At 40.2% G+C, this 14,726-nt stretch overlaps 1 protein-coding gene across 1 annotated transcript in view; it reads left to right on the plus strand.

Annotated features, from left to right (window-relative positions):
• LRRC49 (leucine rich repeat containing 49) overlaps positions 1-14,726 on the plus strand; it is a 2,278,115-nt gene that overhangs the window by 505,770 nt on the left and 1,757,619 nt on the right. The window contains exon 5 of the mRNA XM_044078469.1: positions 2,196-2,262. Within this exon, the coding sequence (XP_043934404.1) occupies positions 2,196-2,262 (67 nt within the window). The remainder of the gene's footprint in view (positions 1-2,195; positions 2,263-14,726) is intronic.

A 14,726-nucleotide genomic window follows, 5' to 3' on the forward strand; every position in this document is an offset into this window, starting at 1 on the left:
AGCAAGAAAGAAGGCGAGAAGAAGACAACTAACATGGAACGTTATGGTAGGTACATAACTTCTTATTTCTCTTACTGGATATACCCAGCACAGAAACGAGCCAAACAGAGGAGTGGTCATCCAACCAGCTGTGGAAGTAGTTTGTGAACTGTGCAATGAGGAAGTTTCTAAAGAAGTCCTAATCTCACCCCTGGGAGTTACTGTGAGCATTCACATCACACCCTTGCTATGCATGTGTGTGCTTTTACCCACACAGTTATGACAGATAACATTACAGGCTTGGGATTGTCAAGTGTCTGTCCTTTGTTCTTGCATTTCTGGTGCTGTGCAAGCCACTGTTTGCACTGTGGTGATTGGCCGACTAAAACTACCACTCCTATCCTCTCAAGTTTCATAAACTGGAATTTACTACTCAGTCCTACTCTTCCATACTTGCTGTTCTAGCAAATAAGCTACTTTTTGAGCACAAATCATTTGGGTCATTGTCAGGGCTCGATGTCTGTTCATTGCAGGGTCAGGCTGAAATTCTTGATAGTTAACAAATGTAATACAGACTCAGTCTGTCCTTGTTCTTCAAGAGGCAAGAACTTTTGACACTTATGTTCAAGCATTAACTTTGAGAGGAACTGGGTGTACGTAAAGTGGTGAGCAGAGTTGATACAGGGAGGAGGTCAGGATGTAGTTATAGGTTAAGATGAACTCAACTGGATCATGCATACTGTTCTGTAGTTGCAGATTAGGTAGTTCAGTGTCCAGAATGCCATTTAAATACTTGTCCTGGAATCAGTTCAGGATCAAGGGATTGAATGACACAAAGATTATCTGCAAACTGAACTAGCTGTGATCAGACTAAGGAAATCATTTCTATCACTAGGTAAAAGGTTATCACACTTAGTTGGAGGATGCCCAAATTGATAGGTAGCCAGAGTAACAGCCTGAATGGCCTCAAATCTGATCACAGAACAAAATAATTATTTTACAAGATCTACTGACTTCACCTCAGCCTGAATGTTGAAGTCACACCAAATAAGCCAGTTTGGGCTACTGAACTTTAGTGCAACAAAGTTGGTGCACTTTTGAAGGTAGTAGAATTGCTCATCTGGGTGGACTGTAGACCAGTAGCTGTAACATAGTTGGAAGCATTAGGATCTCTGCTAGATACTTGGGGGAGCTACTGCAGTAAGCAATAATCACTGACACCGCATCCTTGCTCTTGCCAAGCCTTTGGTGATGAATAACAAACAATCCAGGGAGGTCAGCTAGTATTGACAAACGGAAGGTCTGTTTTAGAAATGCAAGGTCTGCAGCTGTACATAACCGGTCCTAGATGATACAAAATGTTGTTGTAGGTAGATCTTATGTTACAGTATAGCTCTTTGTATGAGATGATAGGGTGACAATTCTTCAGAATGTACATTAGGTAACAGAAACAAGGATACTTCCCATAGAACTAGATGCCATAAACCTTGACAAATTTCCTCACTAGCAGTTTTGAATGAATAGTATCAATTTTACTGCTCTCTCTCAGGAGTCTCCAAACACAAGCATGAGTTGAGTACACTTTTGTTTCCTCAAGATATGGTTTTGCCAGCAAGGATAAGAAGAAAAAGACAGCTCTAGAGGCTGGGGGAGCACAAGAAAGTACCTTCTGTATGTCAGCATCAAAGTAGAATACTTTAAAACCATTAGTCAGAATAGTAATTAATGCAAACAAAATGAGTAACTAGAAAAATAAAGAAATTGGTCATTAAAATGTTAAGAACAAAACAATGACACTATAGTAAATGGCAGATGATAGCTAATCTGCAGTCAAAAATTAGCAGAGTATAAAAATAAAAATTTAGAAAGGTAAAAACGTAAAGCAGAATAAATTGCTAAACGTCCTTAAAAAGTATGTTGATGTATATAGCAAATGGTATAGCAGTGTTAAAGCAATCATTCATTTTGGTTTGGGACGTAATGGCTCATATGAAAAAGATGAACAAGCTCTAGACTGCTTCAAACATAGAGCATGAAATGTAGATCAGATCAGATTGCCCTTATGCATGTAAGCCAGTCAAACTAACTACAATATGTGCTGCATGATGAAATCTGAACATTGAAGTCATGTTAACTCTGCTAGATTAAAATAACATATTTTCTCTTAAAGACTAGATTATTTCATTGTAATACATTGCAGTTTTGATTTGTTTCAGAATAAAGAAAATATCTAAATTGGAAAATCTGAAGAAATTGGATGTTCTAGATCTCCATGGAAATGAGGTACTTTAAATGAGTGCATATTTGCATATTATAATTGTTATGCAACCACATATAAGTGTACTTTTAATGAAAAGGCAAGGTCACCAAACCTTGGAGTTTACTCAAAAGTGCTAAATCAGGGGAGTGTACCTGCTGTATTAGTTTTATTACCAATCCACATATGTTGCCTAATTCTGTTGTTATAACTCTATTTTCTCTTTTCATGTTGCATTAATGCCTCTGACTTGCACTTTTATTTTAGTTTGTTCGTTCACACTTATGACTTCCTGGCCTTCAAGCATGCTTAACATAATTCTTTGTTTACTGTGTAAATTATCAAGATTGCTTTTGCTATACATGGTTTTAATATTATGTTCTTTAGTCTGGAGTTAGCTGCCCTAGTGGTATGCTCCAGGTATAATTTACAGACCTGATGCAGATTATACCTTAGTAACCCATAAAAAATATATTACCATTTCCTGATTACGTTCTGTATAGTTCATGTTTTCCACTACTGTAATTTTTGTAGTAAGGAATCACATTTTTTAAGTTTTATTTTTGTTGGCTTTTTCAAAAATAACAGAATACAGCATTATATTTAGTACTGGGTTAGTTCAGTGCGATGTATAAAATGGAAGGGTGCCACAGTGGGGTAGCACTGTTGCCTCACAGCAAGAGGGTTCCCTGTTTCTATTCCTGGCTGAGGTGCTTTCTGTGTTTGGTCTGTATGGCCCTCCCTTGTGTTTGCATGGGTTTCCTCCAGGTGCTCCAGTTTCCTACCACATTCCAAAGAGATGCAGTAGGTGGATTGGACACTATAAATTGACCATAGGTGTGAGTGTGCGTAACAGTCTGTGGTCTGGATGTACTGCTGTGGCAGGGATAGCCAGCTGGAGGTGTGAACATTGCCTGTAGATGATCGTCACTGTTAATGTGACACACAGACCATATGTGCAAAAATGGGAAAATGGGGTTATAGATGGATGGATGGTATAAATTATTTATTTAATTAATTAATTTATTTGTTTTTATTTGTGGAAAGTGGAACATTAATCTCCCTGGATTGAGTAGACATGCCCTTTAGAATTAAGGATACAGAATACATTTGTTAGTGTTTGTCTTTGGTGGGTAAACACGTGTCAGAGGTTGAATTGTTTTCTACTATTGTCCCTAGATCTTCATTGATGATATCTTTTTCTTGATTTGACCCTTTATTTGCTGTATTTTTGACAATTTTTCCAAATTTCATGATGCTTCATTTAACTTATATTAAAGTTGAAATTATTATTAGTGCACTAAGTGGGTATTTTTTGTAGACCATGTTCACTTGTGCATCTTTTATTAAGGTAATTGTTATCCAGTTTCAGTCATCAGCATATGTTGTTATCCAAAGGAAAAGAGTACTGTGGGACATGCACCACTAGGAACCCCTGTTGGAATAGACAGGGACCTTCTTTGTTTGACCCGTTATGGGTTCCTATTAAAGATGCATTCTTTCAAATTCGTCTTGATTGAACTTAAAAGCACGAAAAGGCAAAATAGTGAAACGGCATATAAGCAAATTCTTTCCCTGAGAAAGAAATCACTTGTCCTCTTTCGTTACTTTGCCGTTTTCGTGACCGTAATGTGATCTTGGAGTTGGTATATATAAGTAGGGGGGTATGGGGGCACAGCCTCCCACTTTATGTAATGTTTTACAATTTATTTTTTGTGGAAAAGCTATTTTTCCCTTGGAAAAATGCTGTTCTAAGCATTCGTTACATGGGTTCGATAAATCATCGTTCTTTTTTTAAGCGTCCGATGATTTAACATAGACCCCTTGTTGCATCCTGTTGCTTAAGCAGTGTTTTATATGTTTAGTTATTTGTAGACTGACATTTAATGCATTTAATTGGTCAATTAATTATTTTCTTTAGTGAGAACAGTGTCAAAAGCCCTAAAAAGATTTAAGATAAGCAGTATGTGTTGTTAGCTTTTTATTGGGTACTGCATTTACTGTTAGCCCTGTATGTTCTTGCATCATGAAAATTTCAGAATCACTTCTTCCTCACGTTATCCTGAAGCAAGTGGTTGTTTGAGACTGCTGCATGCTTTCAAAAATTTTCTGTTTTCCCAAGTGTTTTAAAACTATGGAGATGGTATTTATGTTTGAAGGATATGAGTGGGCTTGCCCCCATTTGTAGGGTGCAGGGAGGCTTTCTCCCCTGCAAAAAGCATTTGTTTTGTGCTGTCCTGCTACTTTGTGTGTAATGGACATCTTTTGAAATTGCAGGAGCAAACATTTGCAGTGTGAGGGATCTTGCAATGTAATTCAAAGGGCAAGATTTACCCTTAATAAACCTGTTATTTCCTCTCTTTAACAGAAGCAGGTCCCCTATGTCATGTTGGATATGCTGCATTATGAATCTCAACATGATTTTACATAAAATAAACATCAGAGTGGTCATTTTAAAGTTGTTTGGGTCTGAGGGGACTCCCATCCTTTTGTGAACTGGTGCATGTACAGCCAATCACTATAGATCAAGGACTTGTCCGCATGCTAACTTTTATTTAACCTGATTGCTAGGCATTTAGTAATTTGATATATTTTCTTTCCCTGTTGCAAAGTTTGTGTAACATTTTTCTGCAAGAATAATCACCATATCCTAAGGATGAGTGATCACTGTTTATTAATAATCAGGTGGATGGGGTGATCAGTTCATTGTTTGCTTATTAATAACATGCTACAATCACATATTTCCCCTTTCATTTTTATGATGTTATTAAGGGCAACAAGACAGCTCCTTTTACCAAATGTTTATTAACCTATCGGCTTCAGTCATCCACTTTCATCAGTAAGACTTCATTAAAAGTTTGTCCTTCCACTCAGTCCTCAATACTGCTATCAGAAAGTATATTCTTTTAAAACCTACCACTCTAGCTCCAGACAACTTCCCGCTGCATATATCAGAATAGCATCAGATGTCCTAGCATACCCTGTATCCATCCTAATAAACTGGCCCATCAAAGAACATTAGGCTCCAGAAATCTGGAAGAAATCCTACATTCTTCCTTTTCACAAAGATGTTACATCTACTGACCTCTCCAGCTTTTGATCAATAGCTATATTGTACACTCTTGTTAAAATACTAGAGGAATGTGCACAAACCCAACTTCTCAAATATGTCACTGATAATAACCTTCTATCTCACACACAGCATGGTTTTCAGCCATATCACAGTACTAAAAGAGCCATTCTCAGCTTCATAATTAGAACATAACAGAACATAAATCTGGGTAATCCATCTCAAAAGCATTTGACCCAGTCTTCCATGAAAAGCTTATTCAAAAACTGACCACACTAGTACCTGGCTGCTTAATTGCCATTTGGTTTGCAAGCTACCTGTCTAACAGATCTCAGTCTGTAAAATGGCAGAACAGTTTCTCCTCCTTCCTCACAATCTCAGTTGGAGTGCCTCAAGGACATATCATTGAACCTGTACTATTTAATATATTTATCAATGAAATCTGTACAGCCAGCAAACATGCTACCATTGTACAATATGCAGATGATTCAAAACTCATCTGCTCAGCTGAAAATCTAGACAAGCTCTGGTTTAGCCACATTGATATACCTTGGTTGTAAAACAAGTTACTATTTTTGTCATCTCTGTCCATTTCTGTGGTTGGGTTTTCCAGCCTCGTGGTAGATCTCAGTTGGCAAACTTGTCAATTAGAGATGATTCTTCTGTGCTTGAGTATGAGGTTCCACTCACCTCTCAGATCTCATTTGCATCTGTTAGCACAAGTTTACTTAAGCCCTCTTGGGAAGCTGTCATAAGCTCATAGACGGATACACGGTGAACCGCCCTGAAGGGCCTGATTTTTAGCGGGTCTATAGCATGAGATCGACATCTTAAAATGTCAAATATCACTTGTTTGACACAAAAATGTCAAACTCCAACTTTCCCGAATGGCCAAATCACCGATTTCTTTCCAACGGAAAGAAATCGGTTAACACCAACGCCACACAAAAACAAACACATTTAAGTGGGGGGCTTCACCCCCCCCCCAACTAAATATTCTAACTCCGAGACCACACTACAGTTATGGATGGGCAGGTGTAACAGAACAGCCAACCAATTTCTTTCCATTGGAAAGAAATCAGTGATTTGGCCATTCAGGAAAGATGGGAGTTCGACATTTTCATGTCGAACAAATGAGAGTCGACATTTTAAGATGTCGATCTCATGATATAGAACCAATTTTAGCATAGCCAATAACCAGAGGTCAGAATCAAACCCTGTACCTTGTATCTGAGGTTGAGACCTTAAATATTATGCCAAAGTCAGCCCCTTGTCTGTGCTAATATTTGTAATTAAATATGTTGAAATACAAAGCATGGAAGTGAAAACATTTTAAAAGAGTTTATTAAGCATTAAGTCTACCACATTCTTGTAATTTACAGAGACAGTTGGTCTGCCAGTATCACAAATTGCTTAGGTATTAGCTTTTATTGTTTGGTGGTAGTAGGTATGTTAAGGGCTAGTGTTTAACATACACCGATTTTCATGTGAGTAGTAATCCAAAATCTATTAAAGGGAATATGATCAAGGGACAACAATATGGGTTTCTAGACTGCCATATGATGGGAAAGATGTTAATGAATCATTGGAATTCCTTAAAAATATGCTCATGGTTAGGAAATGCACTACACAGATGCCACCATACGGAGGTTATTTGATATTATGAAAAAAATGAGCATGTCCCCATTGACCTTGGCTGCTTAATATCCTAACCTCTCCAACATATAAACTCATATCCACTACTTCCCCATCTGTCCTGTCTGTTCCCTAATGTGCATCTAATATCGACATCTCCTGTTATCGACTCTTCTGTTGCAGCATTTAGTATTCTATAATTTTTGCTCTCTATACTGATAAAATTTCCTTCCATAATTGTATATAGTATGTCTGTCCTTTTGTCTGGACCACATTTACCTCTTCTATAGCACCTATATTACCCATGGTACACTCCTTATTTTACTTCTTTTTAAACCTTCTTGTAAACGTGTATACACATATGTGCTATGTCACTATACTGCATTATTTAATTGTACTAATCTTACTTTACTGTTATTTCTTTGTATGTAACCCAGGCTGAGCCTAGTAAACAAAATCAAATTAAAATCAAATCAAATAAAATTAAAAATATAAATATAAAATTAATCACATGTTAATCATACTAGGCATCGTAATGCTGCTTGTTTCACCAGTGCAGCATTTCTTCTGATTTTTCTGATGACTCTGGTACTGTTTAATAAACAGTCAGAAACAAATGGAAATTTTTACAACAACAAGAAAAAATGTTAATAAGCTTGGTCATGAACCAAAATTTGCTTACAAAAAGAATGTTGTTATTTTTTTTTATTTAACATTTGATCTGGTGTTGTCAGTTTTCATTCTGTCCTCAACTGATGGCTTTGGGCATCTATATCACAATGTCGAATGATAAAAAGAGCGAACGCTCTTTTATAGAACACCAAAAACCGAAAGAAGGAGGAAACTGATACAGAATAAGGTGAAGTCCCAAGACTGGAAAAACTCCCTTATCAGCCTCAACAAAAAGTTGAGATCCCTCATCAAATCCTCTAAAGCTAGCTATGAAAACAGAATTACAGCAGATAGTAAAGACAACCACAAAGCCTTCTATAGTTATGTAAAGAACCTCCACGGCAATACCCAGATTTGCTCTGAGCTACTGCACAATGGTACCTCATATATATATATATATATATATATATATATATATATATATATATATATATATATATATATATATATACTGGCCAACAGATTCAGTGCCAACTTTACCCCCCCAAAGGACCAATCAAAATACCAGTAGATTGCCAGGCACCCAGTATTACTGCTGCACAGGTTAAAACAGCACTGTCCAAGGCCAAGAATACAGCTTTTATGGGACCTGACAATATCCCTGGATGTGTTCTACATGAACTACAGAGTGAACTGGTATCTCACCTATGTGCCCTGTTCAGTCACAGCCTCACCTCAGGCTGTGTCCCATCCGAATGTAGCACTGCTATAGTCATCCCTCTCCACAAATTAGGAGCGACTGCAGGCCCTGGGAACTATTGCCCCATTAGCCTGACAATTCTGATATCCAAAGCTATGGAATGCATCATCATGGACCTAATAAACAAGGATATAGGGGGTCTCCAAACTTTGGATCCCATACAGTTTGGTTTTGTGAAGGGTAGATCATGCCTGCTCAACTTGGTCAATTTTTTTGAGTCAGTCACCAGAGATGTGGATGAAGGCAAGGCGGTTCATACAGCCTACCTTGATCTGGCCAAGGCCTTTGATACCATTCCCCACTCAGGAATCATAGTAAAACTCACTAAGCTAGGCATCAACCCTTATATCACTAGGTGGGTTGCAAACTGGCTCACAGATAGAACCCACAGTGTGAAAGTAGTGGACTCCAAGTCAGACTGCTGACCAGTCATGAGTGGAGTCCCACAGGGATTGGTCCTGGGTCCTCTCCTATTTGGTATCTATTTCTCAGAAGTCCAGGCCAACATGAAGGGACTCTGACTGACAAAATTTGCAGACGATTACAAGTTTGAAGCCATTATTAACTCCCCAAGTGATGTTGACATCCTACAGAAAGGCCTCACTGAGAACGATGACTGGTGTCAGAACCATGGCCTTAAGCTCAATGCCAAAAAATGTGTTGTCATCCCCTTTGGGAAAAACCCAGTTCCCATGAACTGCCACATCGATGGTAGTCCACTGAACACAGGTGTTATAAGAGATCTGTGAACACAGGTTGACAGCAACCTCTCTTTTGACCACCACACTGCCACTGTGGTCAGAAAGTCCTTCTGTGTGACACATCTCATTACTAAGAGTTTTGCATCCAGGAAGAAAGAGGTCATTGTCTCCCTCTAGTCTTCCCTCATTAGGCCAATCATAGAGTACAGTGCCCCATTTGACATGTACCTTACTAGACATCTGCATCTACTGGAGAGGCCGCAAAAGTACCTCACAACGAGGATCCTAGGCCTTAAAGACTCGTCCTATATGAATAGACTCAAAAAACTCCAACGATTCCCGGTCTCATATCGCTAGCTTAGAGGCAATCTCTGCCTGGCTTACAAAGCCATGCCTGACCCAGGTCTATTAGAAATACTACATCTAAAGAAATCCCAGTACCTCCTCATCACATGCTCCAGTGACCTCAACTTCATTACCACAATCAATAGAACATGCTGGAGGAACAGGTTCGTAACCCAGAGGCTGCCCATGCTATAGAATAGACTTTCCATACATGTCAAACAGAGCACCTCATTAGCCCTTTTCAAGAGAAATCTTGAGTGGATGGGAAATAGAAAATTCACCCTGAGGATCACTCCAGTAGCTGTACTCAACAGAGGCACTGGAAGCTAAGGTTGGGTGGCACGATGCCAGGGTAGTCCTACGGGCTAGGCTTGTAAAGGCTGCAGGGCCATTAGCCTAGTACACAATATGAACCTAAATGTCGAACATACGGAACAGCGATTTTTTTTTCCCCCAGGGAAAAAATTCGCTGCTCTGCAAAAAAAAAAAAAAAATCCAAACAAAATAAACTGGGGGGCTTCACCCCCACTCCCCCCTAATTAAATATACAAACTCCGAAATCACACCACAGTGGAGGAAATGGCAAAGTCTTCAATCCTGCCCAATCATTTTTTTCCCTAGGAAAAAAAATCGCTCTTCCTTGTGTTCGGCATTTAGTGCTTTCGACTTTTAGCGTTCAATAAAAGAGCGTTCACTCTTTTTATCGTTCGACTTCGTAATATAGACCCTGGGTTTGGATCCAGACCATTGGATCTGACTCGGCCATTGAAGAAGCTTGTGGCAACTTAGAACTCTCAAGCTTCTCCCTTACCCAGAATGCACCAACCCCAGTTGCCTCAGATCTTATTTACCACTTCCAGTGAAAGACGTAGTTGCTAGTCTCCCAAGCTTGAATTTAGATAAGTGTATTATTTCTTCTTTTTTACTGTTGTCTTTCTTGATCATTTTTCTCTTTTTATCTTTCTTGTACTAGCGTATGCTATAAAGTGCTATAGTTAGTATTTGCTTTTTCTCCCTTTCCCTTGTATGCTCATCGTAGCTCTCTCCTAGCTTTGTAAGTAGCTCTTTATTTTCCTTTTCCTTTCATTAACAAAAAAAAGCATTTATAGTTACCCTGTTGTATAGTTAGAATCTTTAAAGTTTAGAGTTTTTGGAATATATTTTTGTCTTTGTTATTGTTTGTTAGTAGTAGTTAGAATATCTTGTAAGATGTCAGAAAAAGATAAAAAGCTTGGCGGGTTTTAGAAAGTGCGGAAAATGTGGTCAGAAAAAATACGCTTTTTTGATGCTCGTTCACTTTGCGTGTACTGTCTTGGACCTCTTCATCTCCAAGAAAATTGTTCAATCTGTCATGCATTCAACCCAAGGGCGCTGGTTGAACACAAAAACAAATTATTATTGAAGGGTTTACTTCCTTCCTCCTTTGGCGAGATGTTATCTGACACTTCTAAAGAAAAATCTAAGAAAAATTTTTCCCACTTCACCAAGTACTTCCACTGCTTCTTTTAAGTGCTCAGAGAAGTCCTTGAAAAGATCTCTTATGGATCCACCTGTTTACTCGGATCCTAAGAAGAAAGGACCAAAATCTATGTATCTGACATCATCCTCTGATGTGAAACATATAAGGAAACAATCCTTGGATATGACTATCTCTTCGGATCTGACAAACCTAAAAATGAAACACTTTGGATCAGACCCCCTTGGATCTGACATATAGACCTGAGGATGTGGTAGTTTTACCCAGGACAAAATAACCCCCTTCAGCGGACCCAGTTCTCTCCAGTGTTCCTTCCCCTTCTTAGGCTAAGATCTCCTTCAGGAATGTTCACTTGCTCTTCCAGAAGCCTTACAGAAGATGATAGGGAGAGGTTAGTGAGAAAAATTCTCTCAGCGCCGAGCCAGTCAGTGTTTCTTCCAACTCCTACCCGTTTGGGTCAAGAGATTCATACTTGCAGTACTCCACCTTTACCAGTTCCTTTTCTGACTCCTTTCAAGGTCTCGGAGCCCTTGGATCTGAATTGTCCAGTTCCATCTGCTTCGGATCTGAGAATTCCTTTGCCCTTGGATCAGAAGTTTGCTCTGAGCTCTTCAGTTCAGTCGGAGCCGGAGAGCGCTCGGAGCTGATTCTACCCTTTTGGGTACAAGGTGCTAAAGTGAAATCAGAGGGTTTCTGAACTATTTGTGCAACTCAGAGCCTTGGCAATGGTTAGTTTGGCTCCGAATTCAGCCTTGGGTGGACTGTCCTCTGGGCAGAGAGGGATCGTGGATCAGAGACTGTCTCAATTCCGGGGTCCTATCCCTCGCTGAGGCAGTCCACCTTTGCGGCTATGGAGAGAACCGTGTCTGCCCCCCTGACTCAGATGGCGCCCACCCCCTTGGATCCTCTGTCTACATCTGTACCGTCTCTCTGTCCATATGGTCAACTATCCTCTCCACAGGGACAGTCTGTACCAAAACCCAATACTACCCATCAGGGTATCCCCACTTCTTTTGACACCTTCCCAGAGTACCCTACTGAGGAGGCCCCTAAGAAGAGAACATGCAAGAGGAAGCAGTTAGATTTCTCTGAATCTGTCACCAAAGATACAGATTTTGATGAGGGCAAAGAGTCCCCACGGTCACCTTCTGATGATGTCTCGTTTGGAGACATCCTGGAGATACTAAAACAGACAAGTGGCTGGAAACCCTACATTGGTGGACTCTGTACTCCTGGAGGCATTCAGCACCAGCCCATCTACCTCCTGGGCTACTCCACCTGCCAAGGAGCTCTTTTACTTGATCTTGCAGTGGACATGGCAGCATCCAGACACCATAAGCCTGTCCCCAGGTAGCCAGACTAAATCATGTCAGTTCCATAGGATAAGCAGTTTTGGTCCAAGGGTGTACCTGTTGATGCCATGTTCTTTAGCAGTGTCCACTAAGAAGGAACTTGTGGAAGAAAATTCCTCTGTTCATAACCCTAACAAGGAGTCTCAGGTGATGGACAGATTCGGGAAGCATGTCTGTGCTTCAGCGACCTTCGCATTAAGGTCACTAAACTATTTGGCACATTTCACAAGACTACAGAGGGATCTGATTAAGGAGCTATCGGATACCCTCTCAGGATCCATTCCTGAAGAGGTGAAAGCATCTGTCACCTCACAGTTAGCAACCCTGCAATCAATATCCAACTCCTCCATGAGACTGATTTCTAATGTAACAGAAGGAACCTCTAGAGCTGCGAGTTTAGGTGTTGCCATTAGGAGACACACCTGGATGCACTTATGTGATTTTGTGGAGTCCTTTAAGTCTTCATTCGTCAATGCTCCTTTTGAAGGAATGTCTTTTTTTGAACACAAGGTTAACGATACTTTGTTCAGGTGTGAGAAGGATAGAAAAACTCTTTCTGCCATCGGTGTACATTTTTCCACCCCTCAAAGATCCTTTTCAAGGAATCATTGAGGTGGGGGTAAAATGTGGTTCAAAAAATGCCAAGGATCTTTCCAGGACACATGTAGAGGAGGTTCCCCCAGAGGCAGAGGGGGGATCTCAAATTGTAGATGCCACCCTCATGACAGAGGTGGCCCACAAAACCATGTTTTCAGAGAGTCTTTCATTGGTAAACCTTTTCAGTGGTCCTAAAAGGAGGCCCATTTGTCCCCTTGGAGGCAATTGGGGGTTGTTTGTCCCTGCAACTGAGAGCCTGGCTAGAAATAACAGATACTTGGGTGCAGAGGATCTTTTCCGGAGGTTATAAAATACCATTTTCCCATTATCCTCCCAGTTCAAAAAAATTCCATGATGTTCCACCCAATCAGAGGGGAACACACAGCAATTCAAATTCATAGGCTGCTAGAAAAAAAGAATCATCCGAAAGGTCCCCCCAAACCAGTTAGAATCCAGAACTTACTGAAGGTTCTTTTTAGTGCCAAAGAAAACAGGGTAGTAGAGACCAATTCTGGATCTCAGCATCTTAAACAAATCAGTTTGAAAGACTAAGTTCCAGATGGTCACAGTACAGTTCATTCTTAAATTTTTGGAAAAGGACATTTGGATGTGTTCAGTAGATCTTCAGGATGTGTACTATCATATAAAGATGAACAGATGATCCAGGAGATTTTTATGCTTCTGACTGGGAGCCAGTCACTACCATTTCAGTAATTCTGACCTTTGTTCTCGCCACAGCCTCCAGGATGTTTACCAAATGCATGGCAGTTGTAGCAGCTCACTTGAGGCTGCAGGAAGTCTGGGTATTTCCCTATTTAGACGATTGCTTCATCTCCACCCTGACCAAGCATCGGCTCATTTTGGCAAGGGAAAAAGTGATCCTGACATGTGCTCTGCTAAGAATAACCATAAACTACAAAAAGTCTCATCTAGAACCAAGTCAAAGTCTAGAGTTCATAGGAGCACCACTTAATACAGAATCAACTGTAGCCTTACTCCCCCTCTCCAGAGTTCAAACATTAAGATTACAAGTAAAAAAAGATAGTTTGCAGTACTAAAATCTCAGCCTGTTTATTTTTTTAGGAGTTGGGGTCAATGGCAGTAGCAATAACACTATAATTTCAAATGAGTTCTTCAATGGATGCTGGCCTCCCAATGGTCAGTACTTCACCTTCCTTTATTGGCTGCGATATGGATTGCTAGTATATTCAAGAGGGAACTAATGTGGTGGATTCGGTCAAAAGAGGTTCTTCAAGGCCATTTGTTCATTCCCCCAAAGCCGAAGGCCATTGTGATCACTGATGCTTCCCAGTTAGGGCGAGGGGGGCATTACCTGGGAAAGACAGTCCAAGGCACATATTCCCCTGAAGAGGCCACTTTGCATATCAGTGTTCTTGAGTTCAGAGCAGTGCTTCCAGCATTGCAGGCCTTTCAGAATGCTCTCCATTAAGGAACGATTATGATTCAAACAGACAACATGTCAGTGGTTTGGTACATCAACAAATAAGGAGTAAACAGATCTTATCCCCTGTGTTGAGAAGTGCTCAAGGTTTGGCAATGGGCGAGCTTTTCAAACCGTTTTTTTGTAGCAATGCATATTCCAGGAAGTCCAACATATTAGTGGGCAAACGGGGCAGGTACATAGTACTACCTCATGAGTGGTCCCTCAACAAGAAAGCAGCGGAACTGATTTTCCAACAGTGGGGCCAGCCTTGCTGTAATCTCTTTGCATCTCCCTTGAACAGCAAGTGCAGCAGCTGCTTTGCACTAATCCCCCCAAAGGAGGAGTCACTGAGGGATGCTGTTCTCCATGATTGGCCCTGTGGTCTAATTTATGCTTATTCCCGAATTCCTTTGCTTCCAAAGTTCCTACAGAGAGCTGCCAGGTTAAAGAGCAAAGTCATCCTCATTGCACCCTATTGGCCTGAACAGATTTGGTTT

This window comes from Protopterus annectens, chromosome 7.part1, assembly GCF_019279795.1.
Source record: "Protopterus annectens isolate FY-2018-M chromosome 7.part1, PAN1.0, whole genome shotgun sequence".
Lineage (NCBI taxonomy): Eukaryota > Metazoa > Chordata > Ceratodontiformes > Protopteridae > Protopterus > Protopterus annectens.